Source organism: Anopheles coluzzii, chromosome 3, assembly GCF_943734685.1.
Source record: "Anopheles coluzzii chromosome 3, AcolN3, whole genome shotgun sequence".
In the NCBI taxonomy this organism is placed as follows: domain Eukaryota; kingdom Metazoa; phylum Arthropoda; class Insecta; order Diptera; family Culicidae; genus Anopheles; species Anopheles coluzzii.
Window position 1 is genome coordinate 39,451,410 of NC_064671.1, and position 21,111 is coordinate 39,472,520.

The 21,111-nt window shown below is 39.8% G+C and overlaps 1 protein-coding gene across 1 annotated transcript in view; it reads left to right on the forward strand.

Moving 5' to 3' along the window:
• LOC120954867 (putative neural-cadherin 2) overlaps positions 1-21,111 on the forward strand; it is a 141,645-nt gene that overhangs the window by 26,362 nt on the left and 94,172 nt on the right. Inside the window, exon 3 of the mRNA XM_049608282.1 lies at positions 4,904-4,978. Coding sequence (XP_049464239.1) covers positions 4,904-4,978 — 75 coding nt within the window. The remainder of the gene's footprint in view (positions 1-4,903; positions 4,979-21,111) is intronic.

Below are 21,111 nucleotides of genomic sequence, written 5' to 3' on the forward strand. Positions count from 1 at the left end.
ATGTCTTTAAGCCTTACACGAGAACATGCTTATGCAAGTCAGTAAAATCATTATATCAAGCGCAGGAGAACAACCTTACAACTTCGCATGGCGCATTTCTCATTTCGCTTGGCGTGCGTGTATAGTATATATTAGTGTGTCTCAGTATGTGTTTGCTTGTATCAAGCAAAAGTCGAAGAAGTATGTACTACCGCTTCATTTATCTCTAACGTGCACAGTGAAGAAAGCAAAAACAAAAAAGCATTCAACGTTTCCCAGAACTAGAAAGAAAGCACAAGCCTTCGTGACACATATACATAGAGTCAACACACATATACTAAAGGCACCAAAAGTCCAAAGTGCCATGGTATGGCTGCATACCAGCCAGCGTTTCGTGGCACAAGTAGAGCACAACACTTCACAACAAGTTCGTCTTTCTGCCGGTACGAAACGTGTGTTGGATTAACGCAGCAAAAATAATCCACAACCGTTATAGGTCCTTTGGTTTGTAAGTGATGTAAGTAAGCCACGGAGGCTAGATACATCATGGAGAAATAAATGAAAAAAATAAATAAATCATTATAATCACTTGACAGCTCGTAATGTAATGCAAATCGGGTTTTCAAATATCTCATTGCCAATTAATGCAAATCAATAACATTGAACGTCTAATGTCCAATCCTTACCTTTTGTTGAGAATAAATCGATCGCTATATTTTTATGTAATGCTGTTAATCTCCACATTTAATTAACCTTTTCCCAATAACTGAACAAGCATTAGGCTGTTGATGTTGTTTTTCTTTATCACCGGTTCGCTCTTCATGTTAGTACATATTGCATCCCTCTACCGGCTGCCGCCACGTTACGGTACGACGATGCAAACCCGAAATTGTAAAAGCTCGCCCTACCCCAACGCAAAATGCATTGGCAGCGTGGCAGGAAAACAGGCCACCGAGTGCATCAACCAACATTCTAAATAGGGGAAATGTAACATTCTCCTGCACCATTGAAAATGGCCGAACATTCGCCGATCAATTTCCGAAGTGAAAATGAACACTCGCAAATGAAGTGCGAAAAGCTCTCAAAGCATCCCAGTTCGGAGTTTTTATTCGGGTTTGTTCATTTCCACGATTGAACGATGCGTTACGTCTAACAATAAAACACAATGAAATAAACTTCGTGATTCGGATTGTGGCCCGGTAATCGTTTCTACCCGTTAGTTTATCTTTGACCGCAGTTGAGACTGGATCTAGGCTGGACACGTTGTCTAAAGGTGAACGCTTTCAGTTTGTTATTTGAGTCGTAAAAATAAAAGAGCATTCATTGTGGCATTTTTCAACGTTCTCACTGATATCAATAAGTTGCAACTCTATTCCGTGAGTGTGTGAATGCATTTAAGTTGTTTATATTTGAAACGTGAGATGAAGTTTTATTTTTGCATAAACTTGTGAGCTATTAAAAGTAGTTTTTGAATAGATTGATATCTGATAAGAGACCCGGAGTAAAGATACAAACATTTTCTGTTTCTTATCAATTGACATAATATGTCTTTAAGCCTTACACGAGAACATGCTTATGCAAGTCAGTAAAATCATTATATCAAGCGCAGGAGAACAACCTTACAACTTCGCATGGCGCATTTCTCATTTCGCTTGGCGTGCGTGTATAGTATATATTAGTGTGTCTCAGTATGTGTTTGCTTGTATCAAGCAAAAGTCGAAGAAGTATGTACTACCGCTTCATTTATCTCTAACGTGCACAGTGAAGAAAGCAAAAACAAAAAAGCATTCAACGTTTCCCAGAACTAGAAAGAAAGCACAAGCCTTCGTGACACATATACATAGAGTCAACACACATATACTAAAGGCACCAAAAGTCCAAAGTGCCATGGTATGGCTGCATACCAGCCAGCGTTTCGTGGCACAAGTAGAGCACAACACTTCACAACAAGTTCGTCTTTCTGCCGGTACGAAACGTGTGTTGGATTAACGCAGCAAAAATAATCCACAACCGTTATAGGTCCTTTGGTTTGTAAGTGATGTAAGTAAGCCACGGAGGCTAGATACATCATGGAGAAATAAATGAAAAAAATAAATAAATCATTATAATCACTTGACAGCTCGTAATGTAATGCAAATCGGGTTTTCAAATATCTCATTGCCAATTAATGCAAATCAATAACATTGAACGTCTAATGTCCAATCCTTACCTTTTGTTGAGAATAAATCGATCGCTATATTTTTATGTAATGCTGTTAATCTCCACATTTAATTAACCTTTTCCCAATAACTGAACAAGCATTAGGCTGTTGATGTTGTTTTTCTTTATCACCGGTTCGCTCTTCATGTTAGTACATATTGCATCCCTCTACCGGCTGCCGCCACGTTACGGTACGACGATGCAAACCCGAAATTGTAAAAGCTCGCCCTACCCCAACGCAAAATGCATTGGCAGCGTGGCAGGAAAACAGGCCACCGAGTGCATCAACCAACATTCTAAATAGGGGAAATGTAACATTCTCCTGCACCATTGAAAATGGCCGAACATTCGCCGATCAATTTCCGAAGTGAAAATGAACACTCGCAAATGAAGTGCGAAAAGCTCTCAAAGCATCCCAGTTCGGAGTTTTTATTCGGGTTTGTTCATTTCCACGATTGAACGATGCGTTACGTCTAACAATAAAACACAATGAAATAAACTTCGTGATTCGGATTGTGGCCCGGTAATCGTTTCTACCCGTTAGTTTATCTTTGACCGCAGTTGAGACTGGATCTAGGCTGGACACGTTGTCTAAAGGTGAACGCTTTCAGTTTGTTATTTGAGTCGTAAAAATAAAAGAGCATTCATTGTGGCATTTTTCAACGTTCTCACTGATATCAATAAGTTGCAACTCTATTCCGTGAGTGTGTGAATGCATTTAAGTTGTTTATATTTGAAACGTGAGATGAAGTTTTATTTTTGCATAAACTTGTGAGCTATTAAAAGTAGTTTTTGAATAGATTGATATCTGATAAGAGACCCGGAGTAAAGATACAAACATTTTCTGTTTCTTATCAATTGACATAATATGTCTTTAAGCCTTACACGAGAACATGCTTATGCAAGTCAGTAAAATCATTATATCAAGCGCAGGAGAACAACCTTACAACTTCGCATGGCGCATTTCTCATTTCGCTTGGCGTGCGTGTATAGTATATATTAGTGTGTCTCAGTATGTGTTTGCTTGTATCAAGCAAAAGTCGAAGAAGTATGTACTACCGCTTCATTTATCTCTAACGTGCACAGTGAAGAAAGCAAAAACAAAAAAGCATTCAACGTTTCCCAGAACTAGAAAGAAAGCACAAGCCTTCGTGACACATATACATAGAGTCAACACACATATACTAAAGGCACCAAAAGTCCAAAGTGCCGTGGTATGGCTGCATACCAGCCAGCGTTTCGTGGCACAAGTAGAGCACAACACTTCACAACAAGTTCGTCTTTCTGCCGGTACGAAACGTGTGTTGGATTAACGCAGCAAAAATAATCCACAACCGTTAAAGTGTTCTGGCAAAGTTCAGTGATGAGTGATTTTATGCAGTGGCAAAAAAGTGGAACATAGTTTTACCTTCTCCTTATTTATGGTTTTGTTTGTAAATTATTGTGTATGTGTGCTTAATTTTCATCTACCACGTCAGTTTTCTTTATGTCATTATTCGGAATTAAAATCTGAGGAAAGTCAGCTGTGACCCGTGATAGTGTAAATGTAAATTATAAACCTCACATACCATCAGTTTGTTACCGCGAATGTGAGATAAGGAAAGAAATTTCCTCCTGAGCAAGGATTCTCAACCACTGGATGCACTCCCAACATACACAGTCTACACGACGGCCATGCACAACCATCCTATGCCAGTATTGGGTGGGGTAAAAGATCGATTTATCATTGAGACGACACACCGGAACGCGGCATCATGGGAACGCGACAGTCAGGCGCGACCAAAAAGCGCTCAACGATCTACGCGTTCAAAGAGTGGTGTGTTGTGTGGCATGATAAACAAGAAACCGCAAAATCCAATAAAATAATTGCACCGCGGTGCATTGACCTCAACGTTCAAGGTTTGTGTCTATTCGTGTAATAAGAGCGCTTGTGAAAACTGTACATGCACAATAGTGATCTGAGTGGGTATGTGTAGTGGTGTTGAGCTCGTCATGATACTGTATGGATGGGAAAGGGAGAAACCTGAGAAACATATTCAATTATAACTGCATTACCGAGTCGAAACAGGAAAAATAAAATCGCTTGGAGTATCAGTGTTTGTGTGATAAGTATGATCCACATGAACATCTTTGCTTGCAATGAATAAGTTTAGGTCCTATCCGAAAGCGTATGTGTGTCTGGAAGACGAAATAAACCGTTCGTTGTCTACCAGCAGTGTAACGAGACGAAATACCGTGTTGAGGTACATTCTTCTAACAAATCTATAGGAAAAAGGAAAAGTTGTACTCTGCAAGAAGGAAGGTACAAGAAAAAAATCTGTTTTTCTGTGCTGCAAAGTTCTTCTTACTAATGTGCAGTTTATGTAGAGTGTGCATTTGCTTGTGATGGTGTGAAATGATGTAATTTTCCTTCCAATTTTTCAGATTTCCATTGAAAGTGAAGTGTAATTGAATTTGATAAGTTTTTTTTTCCTTCTATCTCTAACAAATTATTACACGCTGCTCTGAAAAAAGTGCAACAGGATGTTACTAGTGCAGAATAGTGTCGTTTGAAAGTGGCAGTAAATCTAAAAGTGAATAATCAAAAGTGGAATAAAAATATAAAAAAGCTTTTTAAGCGAGTGTGGAAGAGGCTAAGTGCAAGAGGAATAAATCCTCTGTACAGTGTGAGTGTAGTGGGTCGCGCAAACCATGTGCAGTGAGTACGAGTTGTGGTTTTGACTAGTGATACTGCAACTGATCGGCATAATCGTGGATCCGCTACAAATATTCTGGGTACTGACGAACAGTACTTATTTAGGTAAGGACAAGAAGCACGCGCAGAATGACCAGACAAACCTATGGCTCTTTAGTTCGGCGGATATTTTAATTGCCTAATGACTCACACCCTAAAACTACTGATTATTCATTTTTCTACCGAAAAACAAAGAACTTTCCATCATTCTGACCGAGAAACCACAACATCATGAGCAACAAGTTTAAGTTTAGTTAGTTATAAGCTTATTAGACGAAGGAAAATGCTGGTACCTTTGTGTGGATTCATTCTGTCAAACCCAGAATTTGACTCAAATATATTGGCCATTTGTGTGAGCTCGTGAGATATACAAACACGGGCAGATTATGCTTCACGAAAACAAAACGGTCACGTGGGGCACGTTCCCCGAGAAAAGGAACTCGCCACCGTTCAATTCTTAAATTGGTTCTTAATCCTTCTCTGGTTCATATACCTTCATTTAACTTTCTCATGGACAGTTAAGAACGGTCGTTTGACTACTAAAAGCAAAATAAACTACTTTTAGGATATAATTTTCTCGTCATGTGGAACTTCAGTTGGCTTGAAAGTAAATAAATTTGTTTTCAGTTGATAATGTGTTGCGTTTGTTTACTGTTGGTCTTGTTCATCGATAAATATTATTCCTCATCGGGCATAGTCAATGTCTATTAAAAATATAATTATAACTGACAAAATAATCAGGCCAAACCACTGCTCACGTGCTCTCACAAGCCAAAACAAACACCATCGTTCAATTGGTTCATTTAATATTCGTAAACACTCCCCGGCTTAAGCGAAATCGTCACATTTTCTGAACGAACCATAAAACTATGTTCCGCTTGTATGGCAACATTCTTCCAACGAGCTCAATAGAACGGAAAATGTTGAACCATTCTGTAGCAAGAAAAACAAGTATGTGTTTTGACGATCGATCCTACCGTTCAGTTAGCTTGATCGTCTATTTCCCTTTAAAGTATCACTACCATTTGCCATTCGAGGAAGGGGCTCATGCATTTCCATTTTCAGTAAATCGGGGTTTGAATCTTTTTATGTGACCTTCACTACAAGAAGAGAATTTCACAGTTCAATAGTAGACGATTGCGTTGTTTTGTTTGTGTGCTCTGTTCCGTCGGGATGGTTTTTTTTTTCGTACGAATTTGTAAATGGGATGGTGGATCACATGAACCCTTGATTGTCTCAATGATTATAGCACACACATGACAGATCAATTTAATCGCTCGGGGCTTATTGCTGTAGTGATAGTGAGGTACAAAAGGGATTGTACATTGTTTTGAAGAAAAACTCAAAGCATTCAGTTGCCACTTACAGCAACGAACTCCCCAGAAAGATGAAAGCCCGTAAAGCTCACATGCCTCCTCCTGCGATGGACCACCATCGACGGCACTCATCCATTCGCAGCTCTATCCAACCCATGCCAATCGGTGGCATGCATTAGGGCAAGGAAGTTTTCTTTTGCGACACATCGTCTGGACAGGACGGTAAAGGGTTAGAGTCTTCCATCGAATCCATCTTCCTTGCACAATCAGACGACAGTCGAAAGTTTGCTTCTTGGAAAGTGGGTGTTTTCGACTTTTGTTTTGCTTCGAAGGGGATGTCGGTGGTTTCCGATGCGGACATGGATCGCTTGAATCGTAACACATTCTTGGAGTGTCTTTTTCCAGTGCGTATTTTTGTGTGCAAGTGAGGAAATAAATTTTTGGAGTTCTTTTCACAGTATGCTGTCACACATTTGTGACGCTTCATGGTTTATTCATGACGTGGGTGCGTCAACTGCTATCAAACCTGAAAGAGAAGATAAATTCATTACATTCAAAACATTTGAAAATTTAAAGCTGTACAAAAACATTAAACATTAATTCAGCAAAAAAGAATACTGTAAAAATTATTGATGTAGAAGAATTTCATTTCCAGTCACAATAATTGAGCATGCGGATAGTAATGCTGTAAGCGACAGAGGATGAGAAAAAATAAAAAGATATGCAACAATGTCGAGTGAAAACGTGTCGTTGCAATCAAACTGCTCGTTTTATCAACTAAACGCAAGAAACCAGACATTGCAAGCTCATCCCTAAAACCTGCAGCAAGGAACGATAAAATTTATTATTGTTAATAGCGTTTCTCTTTTTTTCTCTGTTTTGTGATGTTTATGCTTAACAGGGAGATGGAAATAAATTCTACTATCACCATGTAGCAACTTTATGCGTTTTGGCATAGATGACGCGTAACGAGAACCACATCCCGTTCACAAGGCGGATCGATTGGACCCGAATAGAAAACATAATTTTCGCAAAGCACCTGTAGCTAAAGCCTTATACAGAATTTTGTTGTCATCGTTTGGGCCCCATTTATCGCAGTCAAAGCGCCACCAAATTTATACGCATCTTCAAAGACTGTGAAATCTTCATAGCCCCGGAAGAAAAATTAATCATCAAATAACAGTCTCTCACGTAGGTTTTGAGGACAAGACAAGGAAAAAAAATGACAAGTTGATATAAATATTGCCACAACCAGAATTCTGCATCCGCTTGTGTACAATGAGTTGAGGAGTGAAGTGTTGTTGTCGCTGCTGCGTGTTGGTATCACGAGGGTGAAGTTCAACAAGTGAGCAAACACAGAACCAGCTTCCGGTTAACAGTGTTAATGTTGAATGAATCACAACCGAGGCAACTAGGTTTAGGGTCCCATTAAAGCAGAAGAAAGTCAACGGATTTGGTTAGAACCAGGAATGTTTTCCACTTTGTGGTGGAATACTTGAATCTTGTTAAAGGCATTTGCAATAATAACCTTAACGTTCCCAGGGCAAAAAGCGTGAATTATCACTTGTTTCAATAGACACATGGCACATGGAGGGTTTTGAAGTAAATCATTTAAAACGAAAGATGAGGATCGAATGATTCAGGCTAAAGTTTATTATTTATCATCTTGTTGTTACCCACAAGAGTAAAACAAAGAATTTGATTAACTTATACGATGTCAAATACCGGGCCCTTTCGTGTTAAATTAATATTATACAACGAAAGTAAAGTACTTCAAGATACATGTTCAGTTATAGTTCTTTGACACTTTGACCGCTGGCCTGGCGTCACAGTTTTATAGCCTGAGTCTAATAAGTCTTTATAGCTTGAAGACATTTTCTGAAATAAACACACAAATATGTTGGTCAAGAATAAGCATTGTATCAGCTGAAGTAAACAAGCGAGATCACCCATTTTCCCATCCATAGTTATTTACCAGAAACTTGTCCACTGCTTTCTATAAAAAGCCGATAAGCATTAACATACAAGCGAAGTTGCCAACTCATGGTGAAAGTATCACACCCACGATGGAGACGCCTGGTCGCTCAAGACGTTCTGAGTAACGGGTCGATCGAAAGCAGAAACTATCCGGGCAATTGGCGGCTGCGTACATCATACTCTTTTTCTCCTTAACAAAAATGAATATAAACCAAGAAAAATAAAAAAAGTCAATCAAATGTAGCACATGAATTCATTCAAGGAGGAAGCGGAGGTTGCGCTACATTTTTGCTTTTGCTTCGACCTTAATTTTCTGTGTGGTTGATTACCAGGGGAGCTGCTTATTTTTGCAGTTGAGTACGCGTCATATTTCACCACAATATTGCGAGTCCAAATTCCAACTTTCAACTTCACGTAGCCAGTGCAGAAAAAATCAGCCCTCGTCGTGCACGCTGGCAGGAAACCATTAGGCCTACCGTATGTTCCGTTTCCACAAGAACCCTTCAATTATATGGGGGTTCCTTGGTTGCGGGTAGGATAGTGGGATAACCTTGCCCATCCGATGCCCACGTCAAGCAAGCAAGTGCGGATTGGTGTTTTAAGGGCACAAATGTTTCCCAGGGTCGTGGCATGAGTATTTTACCTCAACTAAATGAAAATATCGCAAACATAGCAAGGAGAGTTTTACATTTTTTTTTGCCTTAAGCAACGCTTTCTTTCTTCTTAATCGTTGAGAAGGTGTGAACCAAAGGAACGGAAGCAATGTTCGTAACTGCTCTTGAGCATCGTATTACACAATCGCAGTAGTAAGGAAAGGGAAACTGTCGAAACAAAGTGTAATAAAACGATCACCAAAAATTTAACATCGCTAGAAATGAGCATGGTTAAATAAAGGAACAGGTTGTAATTAAAACAATTATCTCAACCCGTAAAGCTTTGACTCGATACATCTATCATCCTGAGTTGTTCAAGCTGCGGAAATCTCCAATGGCTTCTCTCGCATGACTTCGAAGCTGCCGAAAAAGAGTTCAAATTGGAATATCCCAGCACAATTCTAAACCAATATTCATGACTGTTGCGCTCGATGTTTCGTAAACTTTCGAAAACTATGCTCACATCGTGATAGCGTACAAAATGATACACGGAATTGGTACGGTTTCATTCACAAAGAGGTATAAAAACTCATAAACATTCCGTCAATAAGCAAACAGATTAAAATAATTTCATTTGTGAATAATTGGTTTTTCTTGATTGCTTTTCTTGTCTTTTCTCGCGTTGCACGAGAAAAGCAATGGTGGCAACGGCCTACCGGCTAAGTAGCCGGATCACTAGGACGGACTAGTCCTATTTGCCGGTGTTGATTGCAACCTACAAGCTACATTTTCGGTGCAAAGAAATGTAGCGTAAAACTTTCCTAATGAAATTGAGCGTGAGAGCGTTGGCCGTGGTAAGCGCCGAATATGCGGGCGGACATCAGGTGCGCCAAAGAAGCTTGGGTAGGCTGTGGCGATCGCTGGATTATATTACACAACATCACAACCGGCAGCTAGTGCTTGGCTTTGGGCACCTGTTGAATGATGTGTGGTGTGTTTTATGTGTCTTTCAGTCCGTGGGAGCTTTGCTCTTCGTTGGTTTTGGCACAACTAACCGAAATTCTCAGGATCTCAGGCTAGGGGGTTGTTTATGCTAAAGTTAAGGTGTTTGGTTTTTGTTTTGCTTGTTTGCAGTATTTCATCTGGTTGGCAACATCCGCTGACAAGGTGCGGGTTGAAGAAATGGCTAACATGTACACGCTACGCACCTCCTCGGTGGCTCGGGAAATTGACCGATGGTGACATGCCTGGAGGGCTAGTAAAAAGTGCAACATTATTGCTTCCTTGACTTGCTTCCCTTACTCGTAAATGAGCTCTTTGGTAAAACGGAAGGAAGCTAATAAATTGTAAACACGAGGGTTTTGCTTCTCGTTTAGCTTATGCCATGAAATAAAGCCACATGCGGTCCAGATCCCTTCCACCGTGACTGGTGCTGTAAGTGCAAGTTTGTGGCTGAAGGAAGAAAGCAAAACAAAACTCTACCTCCACTTCAGCGAGGATTTTAATTTTTATTTATAGGAACACTGTTATGAAGTGAATAAACCCAGTGCAGGTTGCTTAACATAGAAATCTTTGTTTTTTTTTTTAATATAAATAGCTGTCTCCATTAGCAAATTATCACAACGGATAAACGCTACTGGTTAAACCGTTCCTACTGTTTTATGTTAGCGACTCATAAAGTATGAAGTAAATTGGATTGAAGTTTGTTAATTCGTACAAAACTCAAGGGCTAACAGTTTGATGGTGCTCGCAATTTTCAAGCAATTTATTGTAAGCATTTGATGGACCGAGAAGAAAACATAGATACACGCCATTATTGGTTACCGAGCTTGTGTTGGATAAATGGATCGCATTGGATTTGTGTTCTTTTATGCCATAAAACAATGATTTAATATTTAAATCTTTTGTGCTAAAAGATGCTTTAACCGAAACGAAGAAAGATATGAATAAATGAAATCTAGATTCGATTATGATGGGTAATGCTTATCCCAGAATGATGGTATGCTAGGGATGGTTTTTGTGAAATAATCATACTGTGAGCCGGCTTAATATTTATTAAGAAACTTTTCCTTTGCTTTTTACAGTTGAACATTTCTAAAGAATGATTGACTATGAGTGTACTAAGCCATATAGTTTTAACATTTCTTTTGAAGATGCGTAACAGTCGATAAAGTTATAAAACTTTTAAACCGTTCTGAAGACGCTTATAAGGCTTATAAGATAGCTTACTCTAATCAACCTCTTTACGTTTTCTTAAGCGAGTGTCGATACTTTTTATTTGAGACTGAGGCATCAATATAACCTGATCTTATAAAATGCATATTAAGTGTTGGATGAAGGGAATATGGAACCAACTATACAGGCTGTACCTGAGATACGCTATTAAAGCAAAACGTGTAGAAGTGATTTTCAGCCTTTATCTATTTAAGTTTCTTTCGCTTCCAGTGAGATTGTACCAAATCCGAAAACCGCGATTGTGTAAATATGCGTATACCAGGTTCCGCTTATCTCGAACACCACCTGTATATGGAGAGTCTTAAAATTTGTTAGTCTGCACGAGCGCTTCCTGAAGTAATGTGCTGTAGAAAACTATGTTAGCCACACATATAGCACTACAAATCGACTGAACTTGTGATTAAGAAAGTCCTTCTGATCTTAAGCCAATGGAATCCTTGTTTATTGATATGATTGTTGATTTGTGTGTCCAATATGTGTCAGGTATGTTAATATAATGATAATAAACTTCATAGGTTATATGGGAAATTTCAAAACGATTTCACGTCAAGGTTGTTATGGCACAGCCTTGAAAAGGCTTTTGGTGCAATTTGAGGGCGTTTCAAGCAAATCTGTATTTAAAAAAATAAAAAGATGCATGTTACGCACGCGATTCTAAATTTCTTTTTTTTTACGTATCTTATCGTAGTAACCATTGTGTATCCTTCCAAGTCAAAATAAGATGTTTCTGGAAACACGAATTATCCCGTCCGAACGGATATTCGGCTATCGGCTATAGTGACGATCGCTATGCCAACAACGCGACTGCGACGTTGAGGAGGATAAATTTAGTATAAAAGTAGGCCATATTTTAAATAAAGCAGGATTCAAACGCAGAAGCTCTTGGAGTAAAGAGGTTTAATTCTTAATATCCGAAATAGGACAGAGCCCCTGGATTTCCGAGCCAAACACCCCCTTCCGTCTGCATAGGCTTCCCAACCTTGGATCAGAAGCAACTAGCGGGAAGGACTGGTTAGTAGGCGAAGTATCAAATACTCTGTCCACTCTGCTGCTGTTTGTTTCTCCTCCGTTACAACCCTGCAACTCTTGCTGAGGGCCAAACCTTCGCGTGGCCTGCCGGAGAAGCTCGGTTTGTAACAATGCATGTTATTGATGTTTTGCAAATTGTTAAAATGTATTTCAACAATGACATTTTTTTGGCACATTTTCTCAAATTCGTGCATGGCGCGGAGAAAAACCGTATCATATGTTTCCCGGAAAGTTCTTCTGATGAAATTATTGTTTCACCTTTCATCCTGATTAAATTCCGTTGAGGACAAAGAGTAAGCAGTACTCCAGCAGGAAGACGAGATTTGCAGCGGCTTTGCTCTGGCCTTATAATCACCCGGAGCATTCAGGCTTCACTTAAGTTTAAACATCCTAAAGTGGTGCTTTATGAGATGATAGTGACGGAGGAACTAATAGCGTAATTTGAAGGTTTCTCCTTGCTTGAGTTTGCAATCACCATTCCCCGAGAGCCCCGAGTGCTCTCTACTCGGAGAACAATATATTTATGATGTTGATTGTCATATTCACTGGCCCTGGGGAGATATATGTGTTTAAGGGGCATGCTTATCTTTGTTAAAAAAAACTAATAATTGATCATTCTTCTTTGAGTACCAGTAATCCTTCCTTACGCAATTGGAAGTGACAAGAAGCAAACGAGTATCATCTCTTATCAAAACAAAAACCATAAAACGGCATAAGATGAAACATTCAAACGATAATTTTGCTCTTGGACAGTTCTTAGCAAATCATGTGAATTCTTATTACGCATCACAGTACATTGTAAAGAAAAACGGATAATGAGTTTAATCGCTATAGTCACATAATGGCCTTTTTGTGCCTCTTGATTTCCGTCGGCGTACTTTTGCCTCGCCAATCTTCGGTAGTATGCTTGCGTACGCAGCCTCATTCAACCATAATGAACGTCATCATCCATGGAATGTCAAATTTATTGGTTTTGCAGGCGACACGACAATGCCTGATACATGCCATACTTGGGTAGTAGGACGTGCAGTACTGATGCAACTCTTTTTTTGATGTTGAAGGGCAAAACATATTTTCATTCTTTCTGGCACGCCAGCCTCATTATCTCAAGTTGATTAAAACTTCATTTACTATGCATCATATGCATCCCGTTAACTGACACAATCAATTGAACTGGGCGTCTGAAATGTCAGCATAAAGAGCGTTTTATGAGAAGCGACCATCCGTTCGCTTACCGTATCTGCCAATACCACGAATATTTGACATGTCGTTAATTTTCATAGCCATCAATGCTGCTTTTCATATTCCTGCTGCACACGTTTCTCTACGTGTGTTGGCGTATAGCCCGGCATTCTTTTGTTGTTTACACATTCTTGTTCGAAGAGATATTGAGCCGAGGTGAAAAGGCGTTTCCTCGGCTTTTCGAATGCATTCTAACCACAACGCTCACGAAAAGAAAAGCTTCGGCTATAGTGACGATCGCTATGCCAACAACGCGACTGCGACGTTGAGGAGGAAATGTTTCAACCATTTCTTACTCGGTTTAAGCCATGCGTCTGCGTTTTAGTGTTCCCTCGGTGGCTCCAACTAACGACGACGATGATTGTTAGCCTTTTTCTCGCTTACTTTCCTCACAAACATTGTTTGACTTTACACGTGAATTAAAACTCTGCTCAGTGACAGCACACGTTCTTGTCTCATTACAAAAAACAGGGAAGCTGTTAGCCGATCCATAACACATAGGCAAAGATACATGATAGTGCATCAGTGACGAACCGAAGCCATTTATCGACCGATAGTTTCTTTTCTTTCGCTGGGCTAACAACTTGTAGATGAGGCGTGAGGGAGGAAGCAGGATTTTCTCCAGATTAGTTGCCGTAGTAAGGATCGTTACGAACTGCAAGTTTTTGTGAGCACGTCTTAACGCCCTGTGAGCTGTCGGTCATTCAACCGGAACGCTTTGGAAATAATTGCCTATCCATTAGCAGGAGGCACATAGCGTCTTGGCCGTTCGTGAAGATTGTTCCGTACAAACCGAGTGCAAGCGTGTCATGAAATAAAATCACCGTGCCGAGATTTCGTTCCCACTTTCATTTTTACATTAAGGAGTAGCGTACGTTCGCCTTAGACGTGTGGAAGGATTGAACTGGATCGGAAACTGGAATATCTGGACACTGACCGTGAATAAAATATTTGGTTTGCATTGTGCTAGCATCTTCCTAGAAGCTTTCACACGAAGCAAACCGAAAGCACACGATGTCCGAGGGTTGAGGACGTCATCGCATCGCGTGACGAATATAAATCATCTCTTGCCATCGAGCGCCTGTGTCAAGCACAAGCATCGGGGCAACATAATGTCCTTCCCGACGAGAGCACGGATATAGAACATGAAGTATAGTCGCTACAGCCGGTATGGTGAAGTGTTTTCGAGAGTGACAAAAATATTCGCATGCAAAGTAGCCTCCTGGCTGCCGGGTGGAAGATAAAGAACGTGTTCATGCTTTGCAAAGACGTATATGCTAAGTCTTATCACGATCGATGTTTGAATTGTTCGTTTTCTTGTTTTTGAGTTATGATTTGTTGAGTTTTCTCTTTTTGCGTACACATTGTTAACGATTGGACACAGTTGGCAGTGTAACAGTTCCTATATCATTAATTGTTTGAAATTCTTCTTGTGAATAAAATAACAGTTGGACATTTACATTCCAAGAATTTTATGGATAGGATTATTGAAACAAAAATCGCATGTCAAAATCGTATTGACAAAATAATTTTTCTCAGTGAACTCATTTTCAACAATTCTCATACACTGTTAAGCTGTCAATTTGCCTCGCAGTCTCCACGCAAATTATGACCAATTTTTCAAAATTTACTCTTATTGGAACAAAGAGTAATTAGAGTGGCAGCAAAAATCAGATTTTCCTGTTTCTGTCAAAACTTGACTTGTTTAAAAAATATTTAAATAATTTGATTGCAAGCAAACCGGCTTTGCCCCTAACATCAAACGATAAAATAAATAAAATTTAAGTTGTTTGTACAATGATATTTTATTATTATGTATCATTAGCTTTCTATTATGTTTTTAACAAAAATCTGTGTTGTGCCAGTCATTTTTAACATTGAAAACCAGTTAAAGCGTATCGAGATGTGGATATATTCAGTTAATTGGTTTGAAATTTGTTTTTACTGTTTTAACTAACTAAGCTGATTAGACCGATATGATTTGTTCTTTTTGTTTGCATTATTAAAAAAAAAAATTTGAAAATATTTGAATGAAACCATTCCAATATTGCAAATGTTTTATCAATTATTTTGTTCTAAACATATTGTACTGTTTTATTTCATGTGAGATGCCAGGCATCCCCAACGATCATATTTATTACTATACTCACAAACTACGTCAATACAGCACCAACAATTAACAAACCCCCTAATTTAAACGAAACAAATGGTCATGTCTTCACGCGAAATTCTTATGCGCTAATGGTGGTACTTGAAATAGAGCTTCTTAATTAATGCTTCTTGATGTCATGAGCCTAGCGATTCGTAGTGACTGGCAAAAGATGACATAACACATCCCATCAGCAGTACCTACTGACAGTTTAATTTGAACGCATGCACAATCACACTTACACACACAAAACACACTCCTTCTGAGTGCGGCTTGAGTGTAAACACCCGTGTAGACTGTAGACGCAAACAATCCGGCTGTCGTCAAATATCAAATTGATGACATGTGCTTCAATCTCGTCTCAATCGTCACGCGGCCCAACCACCTTCTAGCACACGATGTGATGTCTCGCTCATCTTTACTCATTGAAACTAGCTACGTGTTTGTCATCGTCCTTTTCAAATAATATCCACCTACACCTTCACCGCGTTTTTATTGCGTCAGTGTGTGTATGGGTTTGAGCAGTTCTTTTTCTTGGATTGTTCCTTATTGTAAGATCGTATAAGCAGCAGGATTCGAACGCTTCTGCACGGCAGTAGTGATTTGCCATCGCTTTCGCTAACGGTAAATATGTACCTAGCAGGCCGCAAACAACTTGACAACTTGAAGACAGCAACCCTAAGGGCCATTCATCGTTACTGTTTTTGTATATCCAGGTGTTGAGATCGATGAAGCTATCCTTTTTTCCGAGCCTGAGCCATCTGTTAGTAGCTGGTGGTGGTGTGTTCTGGGTAGTAACATTTCTCAGCTGGGCAAAAATCATTGTTGGTTTTACATGAGTGTCTTTTTATGCAAACATGCCTCGAAGTAATCGTTCCACGAGGCAGGTTAAATGTATCATCTCGATTGATTTATCAAGACTTCCCGCATTTCCTACCACCGTTGGAATAGTTCTTATTAAAAAACACACCAATCGTGATAATGTGTTAAGACTGCTGGCTTTTTATCAATTCAAGGGAGGAGCAATACCATAAGATGCCGGGAAACGGCTGACACGATTACAAGAAATCATAAGAATAGCTTTTTCGACTGTTCAATACGTACTTGTGCATGTTAGTCACTCAGTAGAACAGATTAGAAGTACATCCATCAACCTAGCATAAACTAACCTTGAAATGAATGGGATTTCGTGATGTCACTTCATTATTACACTGACACTTATCCGGAGATAGAAAGTAAATCCTTACAAAACGCAGATATAAACCCATTTGCAGCTATTTAAGTCAGTGGGAGAAGTTCAAGGGATAAAACATGGGTTAAATTTTTAGGAATCATGCCTTGGCCTACTTCTAACTTATCCTCTGCTCACTTCGGACGTAAGATGTCACGAGCAGTGCCGAGTTCCCTATCTCAGTGCTCTCATGATATCCGTTTATTATAACATCTTGCAATACCGCCTGCTTGAAGAAGCATCACAAACATCCAAACGTTTAAAACATGCCACACGCTGAATTCTGCGGCATGTATCGCACCACAATCCACACCGCATAATGTTAAACCATTCGACTTGAACTAAAATGCCTCCTTGGAGGTCGTGTGCATGCCATAATTTTATATCTTGATCGAATTGACTTTGAATATCTCATCATTTTCCGCCAACGTGCTTGCAGGAGATCGCAAAAGTCAACGATACCCCACATGTGTAGCGAAACACCTCATTCTCTCACTTTAAAAGCCATGCTGACACGATAATTTTTACGTTGAACGTTGTGTGCCGTCTTTCCCGTTGGTGTGATCGTTAACGTGAAACAAAAAAATATTGTTTACGACATCCGGGAAATGGCATATACCACTCCGGTGCACCCGGATGGTGTACACATTCACCTAGTGTGAGCAAGTCTTACGGAAATCAGCTTTCTTGAAATTGAATCTCCTAGCCGCATGTTGTCTGATGGCATTGTGTCGGATTTATGGCCTAGGACATACGAGATGTGCGTTGAGTTGGTGCTAGAACAATGGCTTATACCTCCCGACGAAAGCTGCTGATCTGGGCGTATTTGTGTGTGTTTGTAGGTTCTTTGTAATCTGGCCTTGGCCGTGAAGTTGTGTGAAGACGTTCGGCAAAGCCAAGGTAAACCTTCGTCGTTATCCCGTGAGAGCTCCGAGAGAGCCTCATCGTTCCCGTCTTGTATAATTATTTTACGAAATTGTGGCAAAGCTTACATGGCGAAGGTGATGCTTAATGGCATGATGGTGTGGTGTGAGATCCTTGGTAGTTTTATCCTTATTGTCTTCTATACTTCCATTCTTTCCCAGGAAGTTTGATACTTGCCATCTTTGTATTGAAATATGTATGTGTTTGTGTGCGTTTAGATTCAGTTTAGATCAGATGCCCGAATGAGCTACTAGTATTTCTTCTACACGTTCTCGCAATCAACCTGTCAACATCAGCGTGTCAGACCAACGCTTTTGCCCTTTCCCTTGTCCCGCAGCCAAAATATTAACAGTTAAATCCCAACATTCCGCCTTTTCAATAGATAGATTCAATAGATTTCAATAAATCGCATTTTAAAGCCATGGCAAGTGATTGTATCCGTCACTCAAGATTCTCGCTGCTCGCTGCTGCCTTCCAATTGCTGCCAACAGTATTGACAGCTGGAGCACAAAGAAAAAGAAAACATAATCTTTAGCAGCAAGAAAACATTCGAAAAAGGTCGAGCTATTTCATTCACGTAGAGTTGCGTTCTCTTTTCAGTCCACCAGTGGCCAGTAGCCCTTTCAATTCCCCAACCGAGAGCGAATCGGGCAATCTGCCATACCGAGCAAATTGTAAAGCAAGAAATTCGTTTGCTGGAAATGATCATTAACTGATCATATCATCATTAACTTTTTCTATTTTACTCACCGTCCACCTTGCACACAAACATCAATCAGAAATGAATGGTTAGTGGGTTTATTGGGAAGGTATTGTGCTCGACCAACGTTTTAAAAGCTCACGCGTGGTGAAAGATGGAAGTGAGTGATCGTTTAACGACTTGTTTATCACAACAACGACTAGGACGAGTGGGAGTTGCATCAATTCCAGAGGTTGAGAGTTAACGAGCTGTAATGAGGGGGTTACTTAAGGTACTAGGGATGGCAATCTTTCCCAACTAACCACAGATAACCAGAATCTGGACTCGTTACGGATGAATTAGGGATAATCGGCTGACCAAAGATTGGCGTTTGTCGCGCTGCACTCAACATCCATTTCTCTTCTCACTTTTCAACCGATTAGAAGCCCTCGAATGGCAAAAGCTTTTAAGCATGATTCAAACCGGTAAACTAACCACGGCTCCCGTCCTCCCGTTGTTGAGTTTGGCATCGAAGCCAACCAATTTGTGTCCAATTTATTCATTCTTAAAAGAGCCTTCCACAGCCACTTGTTTAGTTGTGTGGCACAGAGAAAGATAGAAATCAAATTAAAAAGTTCTATGCGCACAAAGCTACCAGTCCTGAGAAAAAACTTTGAATAAAAAAAAATCTTGGAGAATCACACGCACATGGAACACAGAGCGAGAGAGTTTTCTTCAAGAGGCATTTGTCTTATGTACGGTACAGCATAACTATGGCTTTTTATTCCTCTCCAGAGATTCGAATAATCTGGACCAGATACGTAAGCAGTTATTGCGCTCTCACGATGTTCACAAAAATCTTAGCGGAATTTGGGGCAAGTGTGCCGTACGGGGCAAGAGTGCCATCAAGCATTTTTCCTTAAAAACTTTAGTTTAATGATCAATTGTGTATACAGTTGGTTGCTTTCCAATGACTAGGTATACTGAGCCGAATTTCATATAGACAAATCGATATTTCCCATTGTTTTGAACTGATTTATATTGAGTAAAAAATTGAGCAGAATATTATAATTTTTTAATCCTACCAAATAAGCTCTCAAAAATCATGCGAACAATCAACCGAGAAAATATTTACACCACCGTATAGCTGAGAAAACGTGAAATTTTTTGCGGGGTTAGTTGAAAAAAACTTTCTTTTTGTCACTGAAAAATACAATTTCAAAAAAGTTACAACTTTTGGGGCAAAAGAGCCATCTCTATTTGGGGCAAGTGTGCCACCATCTTTCATAGGCGCGAGCTGTCAAAAATGTAAACATTGTTGTAGCGTTCAGCGGTATGGTGCGCTTTTACGAGCGGTTTCTACTCCGGAAAAACAGACCAGCAACAACCCATATTGCGATACAGTTTGTGATGAAAAGGGGTTCATTGGTGACTCAAGACATGTAGGAATACATACACTAGTGATACAAACGTAAAAATTTCCAATTATCTAAGAAATACGGTTGTTTTAACCAGGTGGCCGTCTTGCCCCATACGAGTGGCACTCTTGCCCCATAGCCCAAAAAACAACGTTTTTTTACCCTTTTTAAAACGCTTCAAAAACTGTTTTGTTTGCATTTTTTTCAAGCGAAACTCATTTATAAGTGAGGAAATAGATGTAAAATGGTTATGAGATTTAAATTGGCTTTTGAAAAACACGTTTTAGTGAGATATAACTTGAAATGCTTAAGGTGGCACACTTGCCCCAAATTCCGTTACTCACGCAAGGGCACAATCTTTCTCTTTGTCTGTGACGCACGCAACACAACCGTGGAAACTTACTTGGTGATCGATTTTTGCGGGTTGACTCCAAACGAAAGCAATCTTTCAATCGAGTTACTCCGACATTAGATAATGATGACCAACGACTTTTTCTTTTTTGTTTTGTTTGATGTTTCTCCTACGTTTTTCTTTAACTGCCTCGTTCGCTGCTCATTAAAGGCCGAGGAAATGTGAAAAAAACGTCTTTGACTATCGGCACTGGACGTTGTAATCAGCATTTTTGATCCTGCGCTTTCGTTAAATGCGACAACGGAACTCCTTCGAAACTCGAGACCAAAATCAACGGGTTTTCCCTTGGGATGAATGAAAAATCCAATTGAAAAGCTGCTTTTTCCTCAACTCAGACACTCGACAGAGTGCTACGGAAGCAAAATGAGGCTCGAGGACCTCCCCGTTGTCAATGTTTTTTTTTTTTAATTGCGGTGCAATTCTAGTCTCTGGTGTGAAGAATATTGGGGCGTCCGGTGTAGTTTCCGTTCATTATCGATTTGGAAATACGAAGCAAGTGTTCACATGCAAATGACTGATTGCTCAGAGACGTGGAGCCAGGGGCAACAGTAGCGAGGGATAGGTCGAGCGTTGATCATTGCGAGATTGGGATTTGATGAATTGTGTCTTTTTGTCTATTTTCCGTTTCAGGTGAGCGATGGCGCAGATGCTGGCAAAAGTTGCAACTTCAGAAGGAAATGACATTCTCTTCTCCAACGACAATCGTATGTCGGAGAGAACTGGAAAAGACCGATGTGTCAGGTGAAAGCGTTAATGAAATCTTTGGACGTATATAATTGCATACGATTTGAACGCGTTTTCGCATTAAAATTTGATTCCCATGATTCTAAATCGTTCTTCAAAAAGACTATTCAGGAACAGCTACAAATGGAAGATGTGAATTGTATCCATAGTTCGTCCGCACTGGGTTATAGCAGATGTTGATCGGTACGTTCAGATTGAGGCGAAATCTAAAAACATATTTCGAAACGAAATAAATGTCATGAAAGAGTGT